Here is a 26,628-nt window from a genome sequence, read left to right on the forward strand (position 1 = left end):
GTATATTACTCAAAAATTTGCTTTTCGTATTCAAGATTGTTAGGGGTGAACACCAATTTTAGATGCTTAGCGGAATTAATTTACTCCTTTGTGCAAATTAAATAGTCACAGTAGTCTAATAATAATAACAAAGCAATCCACAAGCAAGACAACAAGGTTTTTACGTGAAAAACCCTCTAATGCGAAGGTAAAAACCACGGGACCTAGTCCAGTTAAATTTTTCACTATCAACAATAATGAGTTTACAATTGTCTTTTCTAAAGAAATATCTAGAGGTTATCACCACATCAAGAATACATATATTTATAGAAAGGATATCGCTCCAAGAAGTTCTCAATCCAGCACTCAGATACTATAACAAATACGGTGCCATCTTTAATTCAATCTCACATTTAGCATTGTCTTCATCATTTTGCTTTCCATGTTACCGGAGAGAGATTCTGGAGATTGCCGAGCAACTCTTTATCCCATGATGAGAGCATTGAAACACATTCTGTTGAGAAAAAAAAAAAAAAAAAAAAAAAGGAAAATTTGGTAAGAGTGAAGAAAACATCTGAAAGTGCTCAGCTCATCAGGTTTCAAAATATTCATTTTTAAACCCATTGGGGAAGAATCATGGAGCATCATAACATCTAACCAAATTTTTGCTGTCTACTGAGGAGAAAGGAGCTTGTCTAAGGTTTTTGGTGCATAACTAACTTTTTGTAATTCCACAATCAAAGAAGAACAACATTTTTAAGAAGAGTTTTCAGATACAACTGTCATTCTTTAGAAAAATAGTTTCAGAGGGTTTCGATTTCACACCTGAACTCTTCAAGAGACTCAGTACTAGTGAGTAAGAAGCCAACACTCTTTCCTCGAGATCATTATTTCAGCCCAGGAGGAGTTCCAAGAATAAAGGGCCTTGCAATAGGTTGAGTGGGAAATTCTGGATATAAGAGAAAGAGGAAAAAGAAGTCATAAAACTCATACCTAACATGGATTATTTATAGTTTGTGACAGGCAAAATCTTAAAACTAAGATATGTGCAAAATTATGGTTAGAATTTTATAATCAAACAGCATCAACATGTTATATGCTAGAAATTTCTCAAATGGCAAGCTAGAAAAGCTTTAGAAATGATATACAGATGCTAGGTAAATGAAGTTTGATTCAGAAGATTTATAAGTGAACTAATTCTAGCTCTAAGGGTGTGAAGCTAATTGATTCATGTAAAACTTGGGCAGTAGACAAATACAGTCGAAAAAGAAACATATTTTAGAGTTAATGCGAAGCTCTATATGCCAAACACCAAGTAAAAATTAATAGTACTAGATGAATCCTATAACACAGTACCAAACACCAACGCAAGAACACTAGTCTTTTCTATCAAATCCTAATCAAACTCCAAAAATTTTGCCTTCTGGTTAGAGAACACACATGTCTAAGATCTCTCTCTTATCACTTTGAAGGACTCTCTCCTTGCTCCGTTGTACGTTTCTCGTAGTAGAGGTACGTGGCTGTGCCAAAGAGCACCGCCAATGTCACAAGAAGTGGACACATTTTAGTATCTCCCACACAAACTCACTCCTCTGTTTTTTAAGATGAATAGCTTTAGGCCTTGAAGAGATGGAAGTTACCTTGCATGAATAAGCCAAAGGCTTGGCTTCAGGGGAGATCTTGTACATGAATAGGCTGGTGATGCCCCAATTCCTGATGCCCAGAGCGCCCCTATATTAGCTACTAGTAAAAAACATGAACATATTGATTGAGAAAGGGGATTACGACTGACCAATGCTGGTCAGCTTGTGCTGTGAGACCCAAAACTGAATTGTTTCCATCTTTTTCCTCTTTTTCTTCTTTTGCCAGTGAGTAGAAGAATGAGTGGGGTGGATGTGGGTAAAAGTCTACATGATGAAGCAAGATTGTCACAAAGCAAATCCATTCCTCTGTGCAAACTGTTCATTGATGATGATTAAAAAGAAAAGGAATAAATAGATTGAAAGAGGTCTTTAAAAACCCACTTCCTCAAGTCAGCAGTACAGTCAACCAAGTTTAGAAAGAAAGCCACAAGGGACATCTTTAGAGGTCTGGTCACGAGCTTACATATATCTACATTTGCACTAACAAAAAGTAAGATCCTCTATAACTCAGAACGAAGTAATTCTAACCTAATAAGTGAAAACGATAGGCATAAACAAGCCACAGATAAATGACCTGAACAAACTAAATTCAAATTCAAAGATCTCCCCATTTCTCTCCAGGCCATTTGCACACAATCTTCAATCTCTTTGCAGCCTGAACAAACCCCAAAATGACCTGCAACTCGTCCATTTGCTTCACCACCATAAAAATGGAGTTTTTATTACAGAGTAATGCTATCTAGTATTAAAAAGCTGCTTGAACTAACAATGTAAGAACAAGGAAAAGGGAGAAGCAACCAGTTTTGAAAGTACCTGCGACATGAAATGCCTCTGAACAACATCAACTAGTCTCTCTTTTGATGGGTTGGGGATAGCATCAACATAGCAATCCAATATGTTAGAACACAAAAAAAGCGACTCAATTAACTTTCTCCTATTAGAAAAACTCACAAGGTTTAAGTGTCGCCAATATCTCCACGAAACAGCCATCTCCAATGTGCTTAAGTCAACCTTCTGCCGAAAAGATGTTTTAGTAGAGAACTAACAGTAAATAAGTTTGATAATAAACTCCAAAAACGTTTTTCACCTACCAAAAACATTGTACAACTCAAAATGGAAGAATCAGGATTGAGCTTGTGCAATGTTAATTGAATTGATTTCTAAATTCAAAATGTCAACAAACATCAGTTTCCCTTAAGTCAGTCTGACAAATGAAGAGGGAGCACCAATTGAGAAGAAGTGAGTAGACTCAGTTGACCATCTGCAACCGAATCCATGAGCACACAAGTGGAGTTTGTATTTCATTCTAGATTACCTGCTGCAAAGGCAAACACCACTCAAAAATTGGGCCAAGCATTCTATCCTCAACAAATAGAGAAATTAGCTGGTTGAAAAGAGAAAGCACCTGACTAAACAAATTGTCTTCAGTAAAGAGACACTGCCCAATAAATACACCTTTGAACCACCAATTGGAACAGCTGCAACAGAGAAGTTTGGCACGAAAGCAAAAAGACATCCCAACAGAACGTTTTCACCATAGCAAAAAGACATCCCAATTGAACTACTCTTATCCCAGTTTGTACCAGCACAATTAACAAGGCCCATTGGAAGATGTCATACTAATTAATGACGAGAATGGAACCCATTGAGAAGAAGATACGAAAACAATGCCCAGGAGCGGTTGACCATCTGCAGCAAAAGCCATGAGCACACAAGTAAAGATTGTACTTCACTCCTGATTACCTGCTCAAAACCCAATTGATATGAGATCTTTTGGGCTTTTAATTCTTTTATGATTTTGATTAGTTAAATTAGAAATTCGTGTTCAACTCAAAACATAATTATTAAAAGAAAATAAAGGAAGAATAAACAAGAGGAAAGTACCCTTACCCTTAACCCAGTTTTTTGGCGCCAAGGGAGAATATAAAAGTAACTCATGCTAGTGAACTCAAGATAGCAGAACCTGTTACCCTTAATTTACCCAGGTTGATCCGGCACAATGAACAAAGCCTACTGGAAGAGAATGACAGCGCGCAGTTGAGAAGAAGATGCAGAAAAATGTGTAGAGTTTGTATTTCATTCGGATGACTTGCTGCCCAATTAAAAGACAAAACACCACTTAGAACGAACACAACTGATTTGAACTCTTTTGGGCTTTTAATTCTTTTCTGATTTTGGATGGGTTAAAATACCATTAAATTAGACAAATGAATTCAAATCAAGACAGAATTATTATACGAAAACAAAGGAAGAATGAATAAGAGGACAAAGCATTATATTTCATCAAAGGTAATAAATAGCTATGAAAAATTAAAATATAAATGGTAAAGTAAATTGATAAAATATTATTAGGTGGCTGAAAAAGGAAAGTACCTGACTATAAAAGTGGATTATATGAAAGAAAGAGGAGACTCTTGCTCAGCTAGTACTAAATATATTTGTTGGGCACGTGAGCAATCTTGCGCCATTCAGGTCCTTCTCTCCTTTCCAACTCTTTTTTCAACAACGGACATTGATATATATCTATAGTAGAAAGGGAGGCAGGCAGCCCGTCTTCTGGCATGAACTCGAGCTTAGGGCAGTTCCAAATCTGCAATTCTTTAAGAAAAGGGAGGTTTTGAAACCCCTTCTTCCCCAAAGATTTCAAATTAGGGAAGCCACGGATGCTAAGATAGGTAAGACTGGTAGGCAGCAATCCCTCATCTGGAAAGGACTCCACATCTTCAGAATCGTCATTGATTGAAAATCCTCTAACACACCAGAGATTTTGCAAACCCAACCCCATCCGGTTCGCAAAGAGTTTATCACAATAGTAGATGGAAATTTCATTCAAATTGGAAGGCAAGCCCCCTTCAGGAAACGACTCAACTTGTGGACAATCTTCTATAGTCAATGTCTCAAGAGAGGGAAGAAGCATGTGCATCTTGTCGGGTAGCGACCGAAGACTCCTACAATGCCGGATTTCGAAATCTTTAAGGTTGGGGGCACGCAATCCTCCTTGTGGAAAATATGCAAAATTAGGGCACTGATGGATGCGCATACTCGAGAGGAGTAAATCACGTTCATGTTGTTCTCCAACAGTAAGAGATTCTAGATCCCGACAAGCCTCGATTGACAGCTCACGAATCTTTGAGAATAATGGAAAGGACTTGAGAGAACGACAGTGCCCCAATGACAAACATTCAAGGGAAGAATAGTTCAGGTGCATTGGGAGCTCTAACATCGAACACTTTTGGATTCTAAGCTCTTGCATTCCAATCGACGATTCATTTAATATAACCGTTTTGCAATTTGAAAGCGTCAGTCTACGTAGAGAAGAAGCCCTAGGGAGTGAAGCCACGAGCTGGGGACAATGATGAATGGAAAGTTCGACTAAAGAAGGAAGATGGACAGGCAACTCCCCTTTTAGCTTAGGGCATCCAGAAATCCATAGCTCTCTAAGATTAGGAAATGCTCCACCTTCGTTTCCAGCCTCAAAAGCAAACCATTCCTTCCACTCCAACATCTTCTCGAACCGTAGATATTCCAAGGCTCCAAATGGTTTCATAGAAGAAGACCCACTGCCGTAAAACTGACGCCCTATTGTAACAATTCCATCCAACCCAACAATCGAGAGGTGCTGCAGAGAGGGTAGCTGCCCAAGTGGTGGCAAGCTACGGCAAAATTTACAGTCTTCTAGACGAAGAGATGTTATATTAGAGAATGAAGCATCCCCAACCCAGTTTGGAAAACTTGTACCACCATAGCCGTAGATGCTAAGGCTTCTCAATATTGAATGGGGCTCGAGACAATGAAGTACAATTTTATGATTTTCTGAAGCACTAGTATTAACTCTCCACTTCAATTCCAACTTCTCAAGGCACTTATCCCTCAAGATTACGTCCTTAGCATCGACTGGAAATTCAACATTTTGGAGGTCTAAAATATGCAGCGATCCCCGAAGATTTGTAAGTTTTCTTAACTCTTCAATGCCAGATCCACCATGTTTGCTGATGATAAATGTAGATAATGTCTGAAGACATTTTAGTTTACCAAGATTTATCGGCGTCTCCATTATCTTAGTTTCAGTAATATCAAGATGACTCAAATTAATGAGTTTATGCAAATCTCTTGGCAAGGCAACAAGAAACGTACAATGTGATAAATTCAATATTTGCAAATTGCACAACTCACATATGGAATTAGGCAACCTTTTAATCAGAGTGTTAATAAGGTTCAAATAACGTAGCTGTTTGAATTTACCAATTGCATCTGGCAATTGGTAAATTGCCAGATTGTGAGATAGATTGAGTACCCGTAGGCATCTTATATTTCGTAATAAAAAATTGGCTCTATAACTCCAAGGATTTGGAAATACAATAGTGCGCAACCCCTTACCTTCGACGGTCTCAAACTTCTTAATTTCAAATGCTTCGTTAAAACATGAGAAATGGCGAGTCGTGCTTAGAAATTTACAAGAACTGTCATCGTCTTGGCATAAAGTGAATTCTTTAGATATAAACTTTGTCAAATCACTGATAAGATCATGCATTACATATTCATCGTGCTTGGATTGTTGGAATAATGATCTTGATACAAGAGTAAGGAAGTAATTATCACCAACTTCTTTCATTGTTTTGTCTTGGAGTTGCGGCAAGAAACCTTCTGCCATCCATAAAAAGACTAATTCATCTTTTTTGAAAGTATGATCCTTTGGGAATATGGAGCAATATGCAAAGCATCGCTTTAGAGGAGGTGGCGAAAGATATTTATAACTTAATCTTAGAGCAGGGAGGATGTCTCTCGAATCCCATATTTTACTTCTCAATATCTTATTCCATTCATCAACATCTAAGTTAGACCGCAAGAAAGCCCCAATCGCCTTGATTGCTAAAGGTACGCCGTTGCACTTTTCTACGATTTTTCTCCCTATTGCTTCTAGTCCTAGATATGCATTAGAGTTTCTATCGTGGAATGCGTATTTTACAAATAATTTCCAACAATCTTCTTTAGGTAACTCCATTATACGATGAATTGCTTTAGCGCGCATGACTCTTGTAACCTCACAATCGCGTGTTGTTACGATAACCTTACTTTCTTGTGCCCCATATTGTAAAGCATTACTTAAGGTCTCCCATTTGGGATATGTCTTATCCCAAACATCATCTAAAACAAGTAGAAATTTCTTTCCTTTCAACTCCTCCCTGAGTTTAATTTGAAGCTGATCCAGATTATTAACATTACAAGGTGGATGAGTTACTACCTCCAAAATTGACTTTATTACCATGAACACATCAAATGGATCCGATACACAAACCCATATTTTTAGGTCAAAGTGCTCAGTCACCCTATTATCCGAATATGCTAATTGAGCAAGGGTGGTCTTGCCAATTCCTCCCATGCCGAGTATGGCAACCACACCTACTTCATTGTCACTTTCATTGTCACTCGCATGATTTGAGAGAAGCGAGTTAATTATCGCCTCCTTATCATTATTCCTTCCACAAATACTGGATTCTTCAAATAAAGAAGTCGTGGGCAGTCTCTCTGATGGATTCCCACCAACTCCAACACCTTCTCTTAGGCCTAAATTCTCCTTTCGTTTTAAAAGAAAATCCAGTTTGTCAATTAGCTTTTCTATCCTTTTTTCTACCTTCTTGACAAAACGAGAAGTAGAGATGGGGTTACGTACCTTACTTCCAAAGGTTCCAAGTTCAGTATCCAACTCGCGTTGCAGGGCTTTTGTAGCAATCTCGTCCAAGACGTCCTCTGCATCATAGACAGCATCTTTCAGCTCATCAAGCCACTTTTTCACACGGTCGTTTGTAAATTGCTTGTCCTCCGCATCTTCAGCCACTGCATCTACGGACAGCAATGTCATCTCCAACTTCATTAAAAGTCCATCTTTGAGTTTTCGTCCCCGAAAGAAGTCAATGAATTCGGGAGACGCCATTTTTTTAAAAAACACTTGGAGGAAGGGAGAGAGAAATATGCCTGCAATCTCAGCCATGTTTTGTGCTTTTGCAAATCAAAGGAAACGAAGGATGGTGATCGTAAACAGCAGAGCAAAATGAGACTGGAATGCAAGCTATCTTACGCTTTCTACACCGATCGAAGAAGGTATATATATATAGGAAACATGCTCATGAAAGAAAAAAAAAAAAAGTAATGGACCCACATGGCCCTACCCACGTGTTTCTTCTTTGCAATGTTGGAGGAAATCAAAGGAAATAAAGGTGGGTGATTGACGTCAATTTAGTCGGCCAAGTTTTGTATTTATACATGTCTAAACCCAAAAATAGATGCAAACATATTAATTTAATTGAAAATGTTTTTCAAAGTAAATTAGTTTGGTTTATTTCAATTGATTAAGATGAATTCAAGAAAGATTGAGCAGCTAGCTAGTAATAGAAGAATATTGGTTGCTATATATTATGAGTCGGGTTTTAATATATTCTGAATTTATTGATCATATAAAATAATACATATCAATTATCATTTTCTCGAGAATCACATGCATTGCAATCTAGAAGCCAAATGTGAATGAATGAATGAAAGAAAGAAAGAAATTTCATGAACATTCCCTTCGAAAAAAGAGAGATGGCAATGTATAAAAAGAAGATCAATGATAGCGGAATGTCCACATGAAAATATAAAGATAAAGATAAAGCAACCAAAACCGGACAAAGGAATGGGCCATCCGCAAGGGCAAAGGAGTCTTCAAATCACCAAAGAGATGAACCAACTTTTGCGTAAAAAAAGAAAAAGAAAAAAGAGATAAAGCAACTTTTAATACGATTAAAGTTTTTCCCTTTCCCTACTTCAGTACTTATTTACAATACAAAAAGTGACTTATCGGTAGACAAGTTAACAGCTGACATATTTTCATTCAAAATGCTTGGCAAAAAATAGAAGGTGCAATGCAATCATTTCTCAAACTAAACAGAAAAAAGAAACAATGTATCAACAATTCCAAAATTCTCAAGATATGGGGAAGAGAGGAGTATACGAGAATAACAGCTTGACACATCAGCCAATTTCAGCTTATATGGGAAGTTGCACAAAATTCCTCTTTTGTGCCCACCATTCACAACTTGACATATCAACCAATTTCACAACAAGGAAAACAATACATCCACAACAGATTATACACTATGAGATAAAAAAATTATTATTATTATTATTAAAAAAAAAAAAAAACCAAAATTGAAGGGGTGGCTGGCTGGCCACCCCTCCCCCCAAAAGGAGGTGGGGGCGGTGGTAGCCACCACCTCTAGCTCATGGGGTGGCCGTGCGGGCCACCCAACCAGATGTAGGGGTGGCCACGCGCCACCCCCATGGGCTGGGGTGGCCCGCACAAGCCACCTCCATCCAGGCCATGGGGTGGCCAGCGAACCACCCCATGGGCCACCTAGCAAGATTTGGGGAGGCCGCCCTCCTCCCATGGGCTGAGGTGGCCCACGCAAGCCACCCCTTCAATTTTGGTTTTTTTTTTTTTTTTTTTTTTTTTTTTAAATAATAATAATAATAATTTTTTTTTTTATCTCATATAGAGTATTGTTTGGTGTGGTTGTGTCTTTGTTTTAAGTGTAAATCTTGTGAAATTGGCTGATGTATTAGCTTTTGATTGGTGCATAAAAATTACCTTTTGTACAACTTCCCACCAAAGATGCTCTCGAAGTTTATATGTGAATCTTATTAAGCAGTGACCTCAACTCTTACAACTATTGACCCAAAATCATGTAAGGTTGGGGCATACAATACTCCTCTTGTAAAAAGATACAAAATCAGGGCAAGAACAGATTATAATCTCCAAGGTGACTAAAATTATCAACCGAAAAATCACATAGGCAGTGTAATTCAATGGCCGAAAAACCGCATTTATGTGAAAGCCAATCAAGCTATTATAAACAACCAAATTGCAGTAGTTGCATATCTAGAATCCATGCTTTTTTTCTTTCTTTTTTTTTTTTTTTTAATTGAATCGCTACAGGGAATCCATGCTTGTGTGCATCAAATAAGAAGATAGCCACTAAAGCAAAACAAGCACAATATTAGCATAAAATAATGTTGTTGATGTTTTGAAGACAAGATTTTCGTGGGCCAGGGCAAATTTGTTATAGTGTTAATTAAATGATTAAATTTATCTATTTCTATTAGCTTAAGTTTTTTGGGATAAATTGTAACTTAACAAAATTAAGCACAAGAGAACTTCTAGGATTAAAGAGCCTTGCAAGAGGTTAAGTGGTAACAGGAAATGTGGGAAACTTGGGATATCAGAAAGAGAGGAAAAATAGGTCATAAAACTCATAGGATTATCCTTTTTTTTTTCCCCTAATTTCACAAGTCTCATACCTAACTAGTAGTCAAGAATAATTTTGATGGAAAACAACAAGTTTTATATTTGTTTTCTACTGTACGTGTCTATATCAAAAAAATAGATGAAACCTTAGCCACTCCAATTTTATGATTTCGGGTGGAATTGAACTATATATACTGAGTATGTTTTTCAAACTTATTCCTTCTTGTGATGTTTTTAATTTTGGTTTATTTCAATTGATTTAGATGACCCGAAGAAAGATTGAGCCTAGTAATGGTAATAGAGGAATATTGGTTGCTATATATTATGAGTTGGGTTCTAATCTTTGAAAGGCTACTCTGCCTCTCTACATATATCACATGCAAATTAATCATTACAGTCTTCAAGTTTATGCGGTTATGCCCAAAGAAAGGAGCCAAATGTGAATGAAAGAAATTTCAAGTACATTGCCTTTGAAAAAAGAGAGATTGCAATTTGCAAAAAGAAATGAACAGCACAACGGATATATTAATTTTCAGATCAATAATGGTGGGATAGGCCCACGCCCACGTCCACGTGAAAATACAGAGATAAAGCAACCAAATGATAATAGTAGGAAATAGAAGGACATTTGTCTTTGAAAAAGGAGAGATGACAATCTAAAAAGAGAAGATCAATAATTGTAGAGATGCTCATATTCACGTGAAAATACAGAGATAAAATAAAGTAACCAAAACCGGACAGAGGAATGGGCCATCCGCAAGGAATTTTCAAAATCACCAAGGTGGTGTTTAGTAAATGGGTTGGCCTAGACACTGTAGTTAATGTATATTGATGTGAAAAAAAATAAAAATGTTTTATATAAAAAAGTAAAAAAGTGGTATGAAAAAGTAAAAAAATTTTGTTTTATAGTGATTTTTTTATTTGAATAATAATAAAAAAGTGAATAATGTGATATAAAAAGTGAAAATATTAAAATGTTTTGATGATTTTTTTGAAAAATGGTGATAAATAGTGTCTAGGCCAACTCCAACTCTTTTACCAAACAAGGCCTTGACAGAGATAAACCAACTTTTGCGTAGAAAGAGAAGAGAAAAGACAAAAAGTACGTGAGCTTAATTTGGATTCCATTTTTTTTTTTTTTTTTTTTAAGTTTTAATATATATATAATTTAAAAGTATGAATAATTTAAGTTTTGTTATTGAAAATTGTGTGATTTTTGACTGTCCAACCTACACATATAAGATGAAACAGTACCATTTTAACTACGGTGTCAACTCCGGGCTGTTGGCAAACACAGCCACCGTGTTGATTGAATCAAATTGATGAGAGAAAAAAGACACCAGGAAACTGATTTTTCCACACCATTAATATCTGACAAAGAAAGCTTGAAAGTTGACTTGGAGTCAACCAGCTGGTAAATGCCATTCATTTCATACAATAAAGTGGGCTTCTTTATTATCGGTGGGCAAATGTGTCTTGTATGATCCAGATTAAATTTTATTAATTTAAGAGAAAATGTATGATAAATCTTTGAGTTAGTCTTTCAAAATTTTAATATTCTTAATTTTTTTTTTTTTAAAAAAAAAATTTAGTCCCTGGATCAATTAAAATGACAATAAAACCCTTGTCGTTAAAGACGTTAAATAACTTTAAAACGCACCGTTTTAATGGACCCTTGCCACCCCTGGCCACTACCCAATCCCTATGGGATGGCCGTGAGCCACCCCAGAGGGGGGTTTGGGGTGGCCTCCTCCACCCATAGGATGGCTCACGGCCACCCCATGGGGGTTTGGGGGTGGCCTGCGGGCTACCCCAAAACCGCAGGCCACCCCAAACCCCCCACGGGGTGGCCCGTGGCTACCCCATGGGTTTTGGGGTGGTGGCCAGGGGTGGCAGAGCCACCCCTGGCCACCCTTAATTTTTTTTTTTTTTTTTAGATTTAATTTTTTAAATTAAATTAATATTTTGATGGAACAAAACAGTGCGTTTTGAAGTTGTTTAACGTTTGTTAAAAAATTTTAACGGCAAGGGTTTTATTGTCATTTTAATTGATCAAAGGACTAAATTTTCGAAAAAAAAAAAAAAAAAAAAACTTAAGGATATTAAAATTTTGAAAAATTGACTCAAGAATTTATCATACATTTTCCTTTAATTTAATAATATACATGTATACATTGTCACGTCATTTAAAATTTAAATGATGTGATAATAGACATATTATTAAATGGAAACACATTTTGAAAATTTCATGTATTATATAAACATCAAAATGTAAGACTTGGTCCTCGATGCGAAAGAATTGGCCAAGGCAATCTCTTTAGTCTTTACAATGATGTTAGTTATGATATTGTTAACTGGTTTCAACTTGATTGGGGAAAAAGAGGAAGAAGCTTGCAATTGTGTACTGAAAGCCTAAGTAAATAATTCATTCATTATTAGCTCAAGATTGTTGACAAGGCATAGAATCAAGCTCTCAAGTCTCAACCTAATTGAAAGCCCAGAGATATAAAGTCAAGAGGATTATATTGTTGCTTTTATTTCTTCTTAATCATGGCCCTACCCCTAGGTGAGATTTGTTTATGCAATTTTATTAATTATTGTGTGTTAATTTTGATTGATTTCAATTGATTAAGATGAACCGAAGAAAGATTTGAGGTTAGAATTGAGCCTACTAATGGTAATGGTAATAGAAGAATATTGGTTGCGATATATTATGATCAGTCTGGTTTTAATCTTTGAAAGGCCTCTGTACATGAGGAATGCTTCACTTCATTCTGGCCATCATCTCCCCCACCATCTTCACTTCATCATTTTGTTTTTTTTTTAAAATAAAATAAAAAAAAGAAGAAGAAAGAAGTAGAAAGAGGAGATGGTGGGGGAGATGGTGGGTGGAATGCAAAAAAACATGGGTGCGCCCCTACTATGCGGTCGGACCTTAAAAGTGGTCTTTTGCAACAACCATTCATGTGTGGACACATAATCCAGTGCATTTTAACAAAATAAGATCAAAAACACTAGATAAACTCACGCCCAAACTACAAGGAACCCACGGCGCCAGGGAACCCACAACCAAACCACCGGCGCCGGCAAGCATCCCACGGCGCCGTCCATCCCTCTGCGCCGGCCAGACCCACGGCTGGGTCTGGCTTGACCCAGCCGCACTTCCGCCCAGACCCAGCTGCTGGGTCACTACCTCCGGTCACCCTCTCCGGCCTCTTTTCTGACAAATCCAGCTTCAAAATCAGCTTCTAATGCCTTAAAACTCGTTTCTAATGCCTCAAAACTCATTTTTGAATTCAAAACTAAAATCTAGAGGGGAAGATTAACCCTTAGAAATTTTTTCATCCTAAAGCCGGAATAAATGACTCACGGTGCCGGAGAATGTCACTCACGGCGCCGGAGCCAGACCCGCGACCAGACCCACGCCGTGGGTCTGGCCGGGTGGTTGGGTCTGACTGGCCGTGGGTCTGACGAGACCCACGGCCATCGTTTCAGCAGAGACTCACGGGGGTGTTTGTTAAACACCCCAGCACTGTGCATTTTCCATGGTACTGTTCATGAAAAAATGAATAAAAAAAAAAATAATAATGATTGGTATGGAAAAATGAAAAAGTGGTATTGGAAAATAAAAAATTTTGTTTTGTAGTGATTTTTTTATTTGAATAGTAATAAAAAGTAAATGATGTGATATAAAAAGTGAATGATTTGATATAAAAGTGAGAATATTTTTTTTGAAAAAAATGAAGTGAATAGTGTGGTGGAGAATGAATAGTGCCAAGGAATTTAACAAACAAGCCCTTTGTTTCTGCCTCTGTAGTTCAATTTTTCTTGCTTTTGAGTTCAAAATCCAGTGCATTAGGTTGTAGATTATTTGTGTGCATTTTTTGTGCTTTAGGTGATGTGTCTTTGTGCTATTAGTTGCTGCAAAAGATCCCTTTTGCAGATGGACCGCATAGGAGGTTTACTCAAAAAACATTCTCCCTCTGTACATATAGCACATGCAAATTAATCATTACAATTTACAAGTTGTATGCCCAAATGTGAATAAAAGAAATTTCACGTGTCGTCCTTTGCACCGATCAGGGGAAAATACATTAAATGCCAAGCATTAAAAGCCATATGTCAACTGCTATGATCGGTCCCTCTCCTCCATCCGTAGCTGATCAAGAAAGAAGACAACTGGCAATGGTTAATGGTCACATGGCTCTCTGCCCCAGTAGCTGCATATGGTCATTAATCGGTGAGCTGATCAAGAAAGAAGACAACTGGCAATGGTTAATGGTCACATGGCTCTCTGCCCCAGTAGCTGCATATGGTCATTAATTGGTGAGCTGATAAGAAAGAAGGCACTGGCAATGGTCAATGGTCACATGGCTCTCTGCCCTAGTAGTTGCAGGTGGCATTAATTGGTAAACTTTGGATTTGTGTTCATGTATCCTAAATTTAACTAAATCCTTTGAGTAGCTACATAATTTAGTGTTTATATGACTAAGAAATTATTTTTCTGTTATCAAGAGGCAGTTTAATTGAGGAACATAATTTTTTTCAGTTCATAATAAATTAGAAAATATTCAGTTTATGGCCAGAATTTCTTCTTAGAAATCCTATAGTCACAAATATGACACATATCCCATCAATAAAAATAATAATAAAATATTATTTTAAATTAAAAAACAAATTAATAAAAAATAAGAAAAAATAAGGGGGATGGCTGGCCAGTGGCCACCGTAGAGGTAGCCCCTATGGTGGCCAGCCATCCCCTTATTTTTTTCTTATTTTTTATTAATTTGTTTTTTAATTTAAAATAATATTTTATTATTATTTTTATTGATAGGATATGTATCCCATTTGTGGCCATAGAATTTCTAAGAAGAAATCCTGGCCATGAACTGAAGAGGATCCTATTCCCTCAATTGGTTGGAACTATATTTAATAAAGTGAAATTTACTAATTTGAATTCTCTTCCCCTTTCTTATGTGGATATGTTAAAAAAAAAAATAAAAAATAAAAAATCATTTACATTATTTTAAGGACAAAAATTTCTTCGGAGAATTTTTTTTTTTCAACCCACTCCAATAAGTGACAAGTATCATCTCTCACATATATTTTTTAATAATTTAAGCGTAATTTATTGTCATTCCATTAATTAAGGAACTCAAACATTAATTTTTTAAAAACCCAATAATGTTGAATGACACTTGCCACTTATTGGAGTGGGTTGAAAGAAATTTCCTCCAAACCAATTTGAAGAAAATTTGTGTTCTTATTTTAATATAAATATTCATCTTTAATCTTTAATCTTTTATTTTTTTTGTTTTTCATTGCGAATTGTATTAGAATTTTGTGAAAAATGTGAAAGGAGGTAGGGATTTTATATTTTGTAAATAAATAATATTTTAATGATATAGGAAAATGTAAGGAAAATTATTGTAAAATATATTTTAATAGGGAAGCAAAAAGTAGTTTTATTTCCTAAACTTATAAAATCAAATTGAAGCTGCTGTTAGTGCTCTAAGCCCTTTAAAAAGAATTTATACTACATGCTCTTCTAGCGTTTTTCTTGTGTTATTCTAGTCTTATATGGATATAATTTTATAAAAATCAAGTGAGATAAATAAGAGCAACTTTCTGCTTTGTTTTTTTTATAAAATAATATCCACCTAGGATCAGAAAGACACAAGAAGAACACTAATAAAACACCCAACATTTCCTCTTAAAAAATGTCATCGTTTTTTTTTTCTTATGAAAAAATGGTAGGCCAGAAATGCCAATTGTGACTATCTTATATTGACATTATTAAATCATCAGTTATTTTCAAAGTTTAAACTTATAAGAAGAGGTAAATTTAATCACCTATAAAGTGTGTAAAAATGTTTTGCACAAAAATCAAGGCAATTTTCTTAAGGCTGTTTGTGTGAGTATGACGTGAAAAAAGCTGTAAATAGTGTCTGAAAAAAGATACCTCTTTGTATGGATTTCTTTTTGTGTGAGAGGCATTTAGACCGTGAGTATTGCTCTAGAAGTACGCTTCAGCTGCTGAAAGAAAAAACAAATGGTAATTCAAGAGCCAAACACGTCTTTTATCAAATCTAATTTTTGGAACATGAGAGTAACTGTAAATATTTTATTCAAGAGCCAAACACGTAATTAGATTTGTATTATGGTTCTTATCATGATTCATGCCGTGTTATTAATAAAGAAAACCAAAGGGTCATTTGAGTCTGCTGATTTCTTTTATTCCGAGGAAAACTTTATTCCGAGGATAACAGTCGATGGGCCGTATGAATTCCACACAGGGCCTGAGGCTGAGGGCCCTAAAATATGAATTTGAGTTAGTCGAATTCCCCATTCAAATATTAATTAATAAACATAAGTCCACCCAATCCAATATTGCATTCCCAACGAAAAACACTCCAATCAATGAGTATTGGATTGGATTTTTTTTTTCCTCTCTATTTAAATTGATTTTGTTTCAATTTAGTATTGATCGGAAATGGAGAACTTTATCAGCCAGGGAACCTATCTTAAGATTTGCAACCAATTTTTTTTATCATCAATCAACTCCATAACTGAAGAATCAAACATGGGAATCTCCTTGGACGTCCAATTCATAAATGTTGGCAAAACAAAGTCCAAAATAGTCACTAAGCCCATTATACATGATTTTTGGTGGAAAAAAGAAGTTCATCTGTATTATTTATTAATTTAGAGTAAATCTCCTCGTCCTAGGCATCTCTCTAATAGCTCCACGTAACACTCTTTTTAAGTGTTCACTCTTTTAGGTGAGAGTGAAAAATTACTATAGTATGAAATAACAAATAAAAGTAAATATAACATTCAATTCAATGGTAATTTTTACTACCACGTCAAGAAAAATGTACTTGAGAGTATGTTTAGCATTTTTCATAAAAAAAAAGAAAAGAGGGGATGCTCTCCTTGATGGTAAATGGCATTCAAATATTAAACATTTAGATAATATTCAAATGCCGCTCAACGACTCGTGTCATATCATTCAAATTTTGGTGTTCATATGGGACAACAAAAAAAAGCTTCAAAGAGTACACTTAAAAGACTTTAAACTGCCAAAATTGAAAGGTAAACCATCTATGAGTTTTTTTAAATTAAAAGCAAAAAAGAATAACACCATCTCTCAATACAACCAAGTACCAAAGGAAAAAAACAATCAGCAATAGTTCATCAATGTCCAGAGAACTATTTTCCTCTTTAACAGCTTCCAGAAATAGCATGTAATTGAAAGCCAGTCAAGCTATTGTGGAGAACCAAGTTTTTGCAGCTGATATAATCATGTGTATACTGAAGAAAGGATCATTGTCACAAGAAGAATTCAAATAAAAGGTTTCTATTCCAGGAATTAAGAGACTAGAGGGAATCTGCCCCCCTTCTTTACTTCAATTTCATATGCTTCCTTGTATTTGATCAGAAGTAGCCAGAAATTGCACTATCCCACTTGCTCATTGAAAAATGAAGAAAGGATCCTTGTCTCATTGAAAACTCTTGTGATGATAGGTTGTTGGTGGGCTGGGGAAAAGAAAGCACAAACAGGAACGACATTAGCATAAAACAACAGAGTGAATAATAATTGTAGCATAAAGAGAGGAATTTTGGGTAGAAGAGAAAGAAGAAAAAGAGGTCATATTATATCCAACACAAAATAAACATGTTATAGAAGGTCTATGAAGTTACTAAGAAGCTCTACATACCAAACACCAAATACAAATTCATATTATCGAATCTCCTCCACAAGAAGGACACCAACAATTTCCACCATAAGGACTGCTAGGAAGACTTGGCTGCAATTGTCTGTTGTTGTTTCCAATGCACGAAACATCATTTGAAAAGCACACCTAAGAATCCTCCCTTAGAGCAACAAAACAAAATTAGAAATTAAGTAGGAGCTAAAACCGCTATATCACATAGAAAAGAGATTCACGATTAGAGCACCTGATAGTATGATCAAGGGGCGTCAACCAAGCCAAAATTGGATTGTTCAGCACCATTTACTGCTACACCTCTATATACCAAACACCAAGTAACAGTTAATAGTACTAGATGAATCCTATAACACAGTACCAAACACAAAGGCAAGAACGGTACTATTTTCCATCAAATCGTTGTTCCACTGTACGCTTCTCGTAGTAGTGGTAGACGGCTACTCCAGAGAGCACCACCAATGTCAACACTTGTGCGTGCATCCTAGCCACAAGAAGTGGATGCATTTTAGTATCTCACACACAAACACACTTCTCTTTTTTTTTTAAGATAAATGGCTCAAGAAGTTCAAGCCTTGAAGAGATGAAAGTTACCTTGCATGAATTTGAATTAGCCTGAGGCTTGGTTTTCAGAGGAGATCTTGTATATGAATAAGCTAGTGATGCCCCAATTACAGATGAGCGCTGCTATATTAGCCACTAGTAAAAAACATGAACATACTAATTGAGAAAGAGGATTACTACTGACCAATGCTGGTCAGCTTGTGCTCTGAGAACCAAGATTGAATTGCTTCCGTCTTCTTTTTCTTCTTTTACCAAGTTCTGAGCATACCAGTGAGTAGAATGAGTGGGGTGGAAGTGGCAAAGGCAAACGCCACTCAGAATCCAACCGATTTAGAATCTTATGGGCTTTTAATTCGTTTTTTATTTTATTTTTGATGGATTAAATTAAACAACTGGCATCAAATTAAAACAGAATTATTAAATGAAAATAATGGAAGAATAAACAATTGGGCAAAGCAGTATATCCTCAACAAAGAGAGAAATTAGCTAGTTTAAGAGAGAAAGTACCCGACAGTAACGTGGATACTTTTAACAATCAATTCCAAATCAACCCATTTGTGGTGGACAAATTGTCTTCAGTAACCAAATTATGTGCAAAAAACCGGAGAAAGAGGGAAAAATGATCACATAAATTGATCATAAGAGCACAAAGAGACAATGCCCAATAAATACACCTTTGAACCACCAATTCAAACAGCTGCGGCAAGGAGTTTGCCACCAAAGCAAAAAAGACAGCCCAACAGAATATTTACACCATTTCAGAGTTCTCGTACCAGTGGCAAAATCAACTGCTTTTAACCCAGTTTGTACAAGCACAATTAACAAATTGCGTTGGAAGATGACATATTAATTGATGAAGAGAATGGAACCCATTGAGAAGAAGATACGAAAAAAAAGCCTAGCAGCAGTTGACCATCTGTAGCAAGGCCGTGAGCACACAAGTACAACTTGTATTTCACTCCAGATTCCTGCAGAAAAGGCAAAACCCAACTAATATGAGATCTTTTGGGGTTTTAATTCTTTTCTGAGTTTTGATTGGTTAAATTGGAAATTCGTGTTCAAATCAAAATAGAATTATTAAACGAAAATAAAGGATAGTACCCTTACCCTTAACCCAGTTTGATCCGGCACAATCAATAAAGCCTATTGGAACAGAATGACAGAATTTGAGCATCTGCAACGAGTGGAGTTTGTATTTCATTTCGGATGAACTGCCCAAAATGCAAAACACCACTTAGAAGTTAGAACCCAACTGATTTGAACTCTTTTGGGCTTTTAATTCTTTTCTGAATTTGGATGGGTTAAATTAGACAAATGAATTCAAATCAAAACAAAATTTATTAAACGAAAATAAAGGAAGAATAAACAAGAGGACAAGGCATTGTGTTTCATCAGAGGAAGTGTAGTAGCTAAGAAAAATTAAAATAGAAATGGTATATTCATAAATTATAGCTGGGCGAGAAGGAAAGTACCTTACTATAAAATAAGTTATACCTCATTCAATCCGTCTGTCGAAACGAATATCTTTGTTGGGACGTGAACAATCTTGCGCCATTCTTCTCCTTCTTTCATTTCCCACTCTTTCTCCAACAAAGGACATTGGGAGATCCTTAAAGTAGAAAGGGAGGCAGGCAGCCCGTCTTCTGGCATGCACTCGAGCTTAGGGCAGGACGAGATATGCAATTCTTCAAGAGCAGTGAGGTGTTGAAGCCCCTTCTTGTCCAAAGATTTCAATTTTTGAAAGGATTCGATCTGAAGATGGGTAAGACTGGTAGGAAGCAACCCCTCATTTGGAAAGGACTCCATAGCTATGTCCTCCGCAATCGTGAAACTTCTAAGACACTGGAGTTTTTGCAAACCCCACCCCATTCGGTTCGCAAAGAGTTTATCACAACTGCTTATGGTAATTTGATTTAGATTGGAAGGCAATCCCCCTTCAGGAAATGACTCAACTTCTGAACAATGATCTATTTTCAATCTCTCAAGAGAAGGCAGCTGCCCTACCCAGTCCGAAAAACTATTACCACGATAGCCTTCAATAGTGAGACTTTTCAAGCTTGAATGGGGCTGGAGACTTTTTAAGACAACTATTTGCCTTTCTGAAGTATCCTCGGTATTATCTTTCGACCATCTCCAGCTCAATTCCAACTTCTGAAGGTACTTCTTATCCACCAAGTTTAAGTCGTTAGCATCCGTAAGAGATGTAACATTTTCGAGGTTCTCAATAGAAAGTGATCCTCTCAGAAGATTAAGTTTATTTAACTCTCCAATGCCACATCCACTATCTTTGCCGACCATAAATTTAGTTAATGTCTGAAGACCTTTTAGTCTACCAAGATGTCTGGGCATCTCCATTATATTGTGAGTATCAGTAATATCAAGATGACGTAAATTAATGAGTTTATACATATCTCTTGGCAATACTACAAGAACAAAACAACATGATAAATTCAATGTATGTAAATTATACAACTTACAAATAGAATTAGACAACCTTTTAATCCAAGTGTGAGAAAGGTTTAAATATCGTAGATATATGAGTTTACCAATTGAAAATTTGGCAACTCAGTAAAGTCCTTATAGTGAGTTAGACTTGAAAGAAAGCAAAGAAAATTGCTTTTGGCGGAATGAAGTCTCAGCTTCGTTCTCATTGTATATATAGGCAAAGAGTTACAATTGTAATCAAGTTTGACAAACCCAAACTTGATACAAACTAGGAGACCTAATTCAATACAAATAAGTAAAACAAATACAACTAGAACACTAAAGAGAAGAGATAAGAACAACTATAAGGATAATACTAAAAGATAAGAACAACTATAAAACAGACTCTATTGGTTCCTTAACAGCCCCCCTCAAACGAATGGGAGGGGGAGTAACCATGAGTTTGTCTCTGAGGAAAAGAAATCGAGAGGAGGTAAGGCCCTTTGTAAAGATATCAGCACATTGATCTTGAGTTGGGATGTAGCTAGCACAAAGATCTTTGTGAAGAATTTTCTCACGGATGAAGTGGTAGTCAACTTCTATATGCTTGGTACGAGCATGGTAGATGGGATTAGAAGCTAAAGCAATAGCTCCTATGTTATCACACCAGAGTACAGGAGGATCATGGAGAGAAACTTGCAATTCTTTGAGTAGCATTCGAAGCCATGAGAGTTCAGCAGCTGTAATGGCCATTGCACGATATTCAGCCTCGGTGCTAGACTAAGCACTCGTAAGCAACTTGTCATTTGTAATGGAAATTGGGTTCCATCTATATAGCCACTCAATAAATTTAATCTTAGGACAATGCGCAACCTCTTAACCTCTTGAAAGGTCGCAAAACTCTTAGGAAAAGATAAATGGCAAGTGTTGCTTACAATTTCGTGAACAATCATTTGCAAGGCTTAAAGTGAATCGTTTAGATATAAATGTTGCCAAATCACTAACAAGATCATGCATTATATATTCATTGCGATAGGATTTTTGGAATAATAATCTTGATGCAAGAGCAAGGAAGTAATCATCACCAACTTCTTCCATTGTTTTATTTTTGGGTTGCGGCAATAAACCTTCCGCCATCCATAATAAGACTAATTCATCTTTTTCGAAAGCATAATCCTTTGAGAATATGGAACACTACGCAAAACATCGCTTTAGATCCCACGAAAGATGTTTATAACTTAATCTGAGAGCATGAAGGATGTCAGTCTCTGGCAAATCCCATAATTCACTTCTTAATACCCTAACACATTCATCAACACCTAATTTAAACCGCAAGATAGTCCCAATAGCTTTGATTGCTAAAGGTAGGCCTTTGCACTTTTCTAGTATTTGTCTTCCAATTGCTTCACACTCTAGATGTGCATCAAAGTTATCATTGTGAAATGCATATTTTACAAATAGCAACTAACTATCTTCGTTGGGTAACTCATTTATATGATGAGCTGCATTAGCGAACATAGCTGATGCAGCCTCCCGATCGCGTGTAGTTACGATGACTCTACTTCCTTGTGCCCCAGATTTAAGAGCATTACTTAAGACCTCCCATTTGGCATAATTCTACTCCCAAACATCGTCTAGAACAAGAAGAAATTTCTTCCCAGTCAACTTCCCCATGAGTTCATTTTGAAGCTGATTTAAATTCTTACTACCAACATTAGCAGACGAATCTACTCTCTCTATAATTATTTTCATTACCATGGATACATTAAATGGATCTGAGACACAAACCCATACTTTAATTTAAGGTCAAAATGCTCATTCACCATGTTGTCATTGTAAACAAGCTGAGCAATGGTAGTTTTGCCAATCCCCCCATGCCGACTATGGCAATCACACCCATCTAATCGCCATTTGCACCATTTGAGAGCAGAATGTTAATTATTGCATCCTTATCATCATGCCTACCAAAAGAACGAGATTCATCGATGGGAATTGAAATAAAGGAACATCCACCTAAACCAAGGAGGAAGATACTGCTCGGCAACCATCACGGCATTTGCAAGTACTTGATCTTTTTGAGTATGGACAGACACGCTACTTGACTTGGTCCAATTCCTCTTAAATATATCAAACGGCAATCTCGTATAGTTTTTAAGGATATTTGGATAAATAGGAGTAAATGGAGCTGTCAGAGAATATCCTGCAAACTTCATCATCCCTCTAATCAAACCATTGCCTGATCCATTAGGAACCCATCCATCAAATAAAACTATAAACACATGAAAAAAGAAGAAGATATATTTTTTGTTTTTGCGAGAGAGAAAAATTATTGACTGCATGCATATAAACTCCTAGAAGATGACATACAGTAAAGGAAACCCAAGTTGCATAGATACTACCAGAGCCGCAACAACAAGAATTTCATGTTTCCCTTTGAAAGAAGATTCAATCTTTATATAAGTCAATAAAAGAGCAATACCGCATGGATTGCAGTTTTGTAATTACAAAGCTTTTAAACGCAACCAGCTTAATATTGCTATATTCTAGAGAGGAATTCTTCAACGAAAACCAAAAAGGTGTCAACAATCTAAATGGTATCTTTGCTTTGTGTAAATTGAGCAAGTCATATCCTAAGCAGGGTTAAATTGAGCTTTGTGTAGCGTACTCGATCGACTTCAAAAACTTCAGAGCGACAAAGAATCATTAAGGAAAAAAAAAAAAAAAAAAAAGGGGACCACTGAAAATTCTTCTTAATGCTACTTCTAGACCCAATTATCAAAGGCCAAAGCACAAAATTTCTAGACCATTAAATAACAGGGAATAACTTCAATGCAATAAAAGCAAGTACCACAAAAAACAAAGAAACAAAAACAAAAACAACGAAAGAAAAATAAGCACAATTCTTTTTTTTTTATAAGTGATTCAATCTCATTACAGAGCACATAGGGGCGCAACCCTAGAGAACAATAAGCACCAAATTAACATGAAATGCAACTGAAGCATACCTATTGAAGATTAAATTCAGAAGATAAGCAAATAAACAAACCGGCTGAGAGAATGAAACCAAAGCGGCATTTTCTCGAACAAGTGGTGAGCATGGGATTGTTATACGTGCATACACACTTTATAGATAAATATATACAATATATCAGTGTATGCGTGTGCATATAGGGATTAGGGTTTACATGAGAGTTGTTGTGGAACTTCAGGGGCCTCGCCGGAGAGAGTTCTACCGTGTGGTTTTTCTTTTTTATATATGCTTTATCCACGGCAAATATTAATTTTATCATCTATGGTCGACCATACGAGGTCGTTTTGGTTCCAAATGGGCAAATATTGACTAAAGTAATTTCATGTTTTAGCCATTTTTTAATTAGATAATTTAAATTTTATTACTTTTAACAAATAATTTAGGGTAAAGTCCAATTAATCCCCTCAAACTATCACCCCAATGACAATCTACCTCTCAAACTATCAATTGCGACAATTTACTTCTCAAACTACCAAAACAATTTCAATGTACCCCCCAATGCTAGCAAAATGACGAAATTACCCTTATAAAAATTTCAATAAGACAAAAATATCCTTAAATTTTTGAAAAAAAATTAAATTTTAGTATTTTTGTTTTTATTTTAGTAAGGGTAATTTCGTCATTTTGTTAAAATTAGGGGTACATTGTCATTGTCTTGGTAATTTATATGGTAAATTGTCGCAATTGATAGTTTGAGGGGTAGATTGTCATTAGGATGGTAGTTTGACGGAGCTAAGTGGACTTTACATAATAATATATCATTAAGCAAAATATATCATTAAGCAAATCTTTAGATGCAATTAATGAAGCAAAATATATCATTTTTTTATAAATAATACGTAATAATATGATAAAAGTGAGCTATTTTTAGTTAAAAATAATGATTAATATTTTAAAACTTAACCAGAGAAGTATCTAAAGATTTGATCTATGGAATGTGAAACTATTTATTTTATATTTTGTGTTAAGTAATTGATTAAAAATAAATAAATTTAAACAAGAAAGATGATTAGGGAATTGCAAAGACTATGCTCATAGAAATTAGTTTACGTATAGAATAGAAATAGCAATCTATTATACTAGTGCTATTTCATTCTAATTTTCTTTTCTTTTCTTTTTTCAGATCTTGTGTACATTTAACAAATTCTCAAAATAGGAAGAAAATACCCTCTGCACTTTATTGATCAAGGTAGCACCAAAATATATGTAGATTTGAAGTTATATAATTGTTTAGCTAAAAGAAGAAAAAGAAAAGTTAAGAATTCTATAAATCCTTAAGAAGAAAAAAGATAAGAGAGTACTATTCTTTATCTAGCTACCATCTCATATTGAAAAACACTAATAGCATTTGGAAAAAAACGAAGTCAAAGTTTAAAATTTATACCATAATCAATAATACCCTTTTGCTATTTAAAATGTGTTTTATACACATTTCAAATTTTTTTTTTTTTTCAAAAGCTAGTTTCTAAATGATGTGTCACCATCTCATGAGATTTATTATTTTGGGAAGTGTGTCACCAACTCATGAGATTGTAACACATCATTTGGGAAGAAATTTTAAGATATACAGCATTTCTCGTTTTACAAATGATTGATAAAAGCTAGTTGCAGGAGTAGAAATAGGATTTGTAGTATGGAGGGCAATTTTTTTTTTTTTGGTTGGGGAGATGGACCGACTTATATAAATACAGAAGCACATAGATACATATAATCTTTTTATATGTGTTTGTGGGTGTTTACATAAAATAAAGCATAGAAATTTTATGTTTAATCTCATGTCATTGCAAATACACAATAGTATAAACAATTAGCAAATTAATAGCTTAAAAAAAAAAAAAAAAAAAAAAAAAAAAACTTAGCAAAATAGACTAAACACAATCTATAGGGTCCAAGAAAAAGGTATATCTGAGTGTGAACTTTTTTTCCTAACGATTTTGCAATTATAAATTATTAAACTATTTAACTTGTGATGTTAAAAAAAATATTGTAAACCTAAATGACTCAAAATAACAACTCAAAAAAATGATTGCTATCGAGAAGCCACTCAAAGAACTAAAACCATTTAACTTTTTCTTTCACATATTCAATGAGAGTCCCAAACCGAATTAAGTTTTTGATTAGAAGTGAACTAGAATATAGATGGAAACTAAATGAATTGGGTATTTTAGGTGTTTTTATGTTGAAAGAGGGGGAAAATAATAATAATAATAATAATAATAATAATAAAATCAAAAGGGGACACAAGTAAATTTTTTTTTTTTGGGGGGGGGAGGGGGGGGAACTAAAAAATAATAATTAAAAGGGACACAAATAATATTTTGGGGACGGGGACAAATATATGAATTTTGGGGAGACAAATTTATAAATTGGTATATTTGAAGGACATTTATGAAAATTTGTAAAATTTTGAGGGGTACGGGTCCGCCCCTGACTAGTTGTGAGATTTTCCTTTTCCATCGAAATATTGTAGGTAATGGAAAGAAGCTTCGAGCTTCTTCAAATTGCTCACACCGCAGTTTTACTAGTCCCTACCACCAACTTGGTAGTGGCGATTAGTTATGAAATTTTCATTTAATTAGATAAATTCAGAGCATGTTTAGGATTGCGTTAAAGAGTTTAAAAATTACTTTTAGTATCTAAAAAGTTGTGCTAAACAAAAGTTGATATATTTGGTAAAAAATTTCAAAAATTTTTTTTTTACTCTAAAAATTGTCAAAACGTACTTTTGACAAAATCTTAAAAATGAAGCTTTTGTAAAAAAAACGTATTTTTAACTTAAAAGCTCTGTTTTTCAAACTCAATTCCAAACAGGCTCTCAGTAGTTATTCTGACGTTTCGGGGTTAGCAGTGGCAAGGGGCATTAACCAATATACCGTCCTAATTAAATTGACATATGACTTTAGAACATAAAATGTTTCACATGCATTTTTAATGAAACATGCCAGTTTAATATTTGTCCAATCGATTTTGTAAGAA

General features: G+C 35.4%; 4 protein-coding genes and 1 long non-coding RNA gene across 11 annotated transcripts in view; all 5 read right to left on the reverse strand.

The window, feature by feature from the left end:
* The window catches only part of LOC132167460 (uncharacterized), a 28,807-nt gene extending 4,952 nt beyond the window's left edge, over nucleotides 1-23,855 (reverse strand). The window contains exons 1-2 of the mRNA XM_088513235.1: nucleotides 23,807-23,855; nucleotides 22,635-22,857 (exon numbers count right to left, since the gene is read on the reverse strand). Of these exons, the coding sequence (XP_088369361.1) occupies nucleotides 22,635-22,837 (203 nt within the window). The 5' untranslated portion in view covers nucleotides 22,838-22,857; nucleotides 23,807-23,855. The remainder of the gene's footprint in view (nucleotides 1-22,634; nucleotides 22,858-23,806) is intronic.
* On the reverse strand, nucleotides 189-3,605 carry LOC148587231 (uncharacterized). 5 transcript variants are annotated; one of them, XR_015911421.1, is made up of 9 exons: nucleotides 3,513-3,605; nucleotides 3,028-3,311; nucleotides 2,714-2,940; nucleotides 2,436-2,636; nucleotides 1,772-1,886; nucleotides 1,620-1,692; nucleotides 1,420-1,499; nucleotides 805-928; nucleotides 189-493 (listed from the first exon to the last, which is right to left on the reverse strand). XR_015911421.1 is itself a non-coding variant. In XM_088513227.1 (8 exons), the coding sequence occupies exons 3-7, from the start codon at nucleotides 2,720-2,722 to the stop codon at nucleotides 829-831; spliced, it is 498 nt and encodes a 165-aa protein (XP_088369353.1). In that variant the 5' UTR covers nucleotides 2,723-2,937; nucleotides 3,028-3,311; nucleotides 3,513-3,605; the 3' UTR covers nucleotides 189-493; nucleotides 805-828. The 5 variants fall into 5 exon arrangements, 4 of the variants coding, with proteins under 4 accessions (XP_088369353.1, XP_088369355.1, XP_088369352.1 ...); XM_088513227.1 differs by lacking the exon at nucleotides 1,420-1,499 and having other exon boundaries at nucleotides 2,714-2,937; XM_088513229.1 differs by lacking the exon at nucleotides 1,420-1,499 and having other exon boundaries at nucleotides 2,436-2,633.
* Nucleotides 3,540-7,694, reverse strand: LOC132176926 (putative disease resistance RPP13-like protein 1). 2 transcript variants are annotated; one of them, XM_088513223.1, is made up of 3 exons: nucleotides 7,596-7,694; nucleotides 3,996-7,457; nucleotides 3,540-3,714 (listed from the first exon to the last, which is right to left on the reverse strand). In XM_088513223.1, exons 1-2 carry the CDS (start codon nucleotides 7,609-7,611, stop codon nucleotides 4,051-4,053), a joined length of 3,423 nt encoding a protein of 1,140 aa, XP_088369349.1. In that variant the 5' UTR covers nucleotides 7,612-7,694; the 3' UTR covers nucleotides 3,540-3,714; nucleotides 3,996-4,050. The 2 variants fall into 2 exon arrangements, with proteins under 2 accessions (XP_088369349.1, XP_088369348.1); XM_088513222.1 differs by having other exon boundaries at nucleotides 3,996-7,463.
* On the reverse strand, nucleotides 16,952-18,287 carry LOC148587232 (uncharacterized). 2 transcript variants are annotated; one of them, XR_015911426.1, is made up of 5 exons: nucleotides 18,228-18,287; nucleotides 18,019-18,117; nucleotides 17,866-17,935; nucleotides 17,625-17,781; nucleotides 16,952-17,442 (listed from the first exon to the last, which is right to left on the reverse strand). It is a non-coding gene; the product is annotated as an uncharacterized LOC148587232 (long non-coding RNA). The 2 variants fall into 2 exon arrangements; XR_015911425.1 differs by having other exon boundaries at nucleotides 17,866-18,117.
* Nucleotides 18,647-20,640, reverse strand: LOC132176673 (putative disease resistance protein RGA3). Its single transcript, XM_088513225.1, has 3 exons — nucleotides 19,692-20,640; nucleotides 19,305-19,408; nucleotides 18,647-19,165 (listed from the first exon to the last, which is right to left on the reverse strand). Exons 1-2 carry the CDS (start codon nucleotides 20,604-20,606, stop codon nucleotides 19,331-19,333), a joined length of 993 nt encoding a protein of 330 aa, XP_088369351.1. The 5' UTR covers nucleotides 20,607-20,640; the 3' UTR covers nucleotides 18,647-19,165; nucleotides 19,305-19,330.
* Nucleotides 23,856-26,628: the final 2,773 nt, after the last annotated feature.

The sequence above is a fragment of the Corylus avellana genome, chromosome 2 (assembly GCF_965113065.1).
Source record: "Corylus avellana chromosome 2, dhCorAvel1.hap1.2, whole genome shotgun sequence".
NCBI lineage: Eukaryota > Viridiplantae > Streptophyta > Magnoliopsida > Fagales > Betulaceae > Corylus > Corylus avellana.

Excerpts from the sequence above, each read along its gene's own strand:
- LOC132176673 (XM_088513225.1), bottom strand. The coding sequence starts at position 20,606 with ATGTATAAACTCATTAATTTACGTCATCTTGATATTACTGATACTCAC. Across the intron at positions 19,409-19,691 it reads CGACAGACGGATTGAATGAG|TTCATCCGAAATGAAATACA; the intron begins GTATAACTTATT and ends CATTTTGGGCAG.
- LOC148587231 (XM_088513227.1), bottom strand. Across the intron at positions 1,887-2,435 it reads AGAGGCATTTCATGTCGCAG|ACTTTTACCCACATCCACCC; the intron begins GTACTTTCAAAA and ends TTCATCATGTAG. Across the intron at positions 1,693-1,771 it reads GCACAAGCTGACCAGCATTG|GAATTGGGGCATCACCAGCC; the intron begins GTCAGTCGTAAT and ends TCTGGGCATCAG.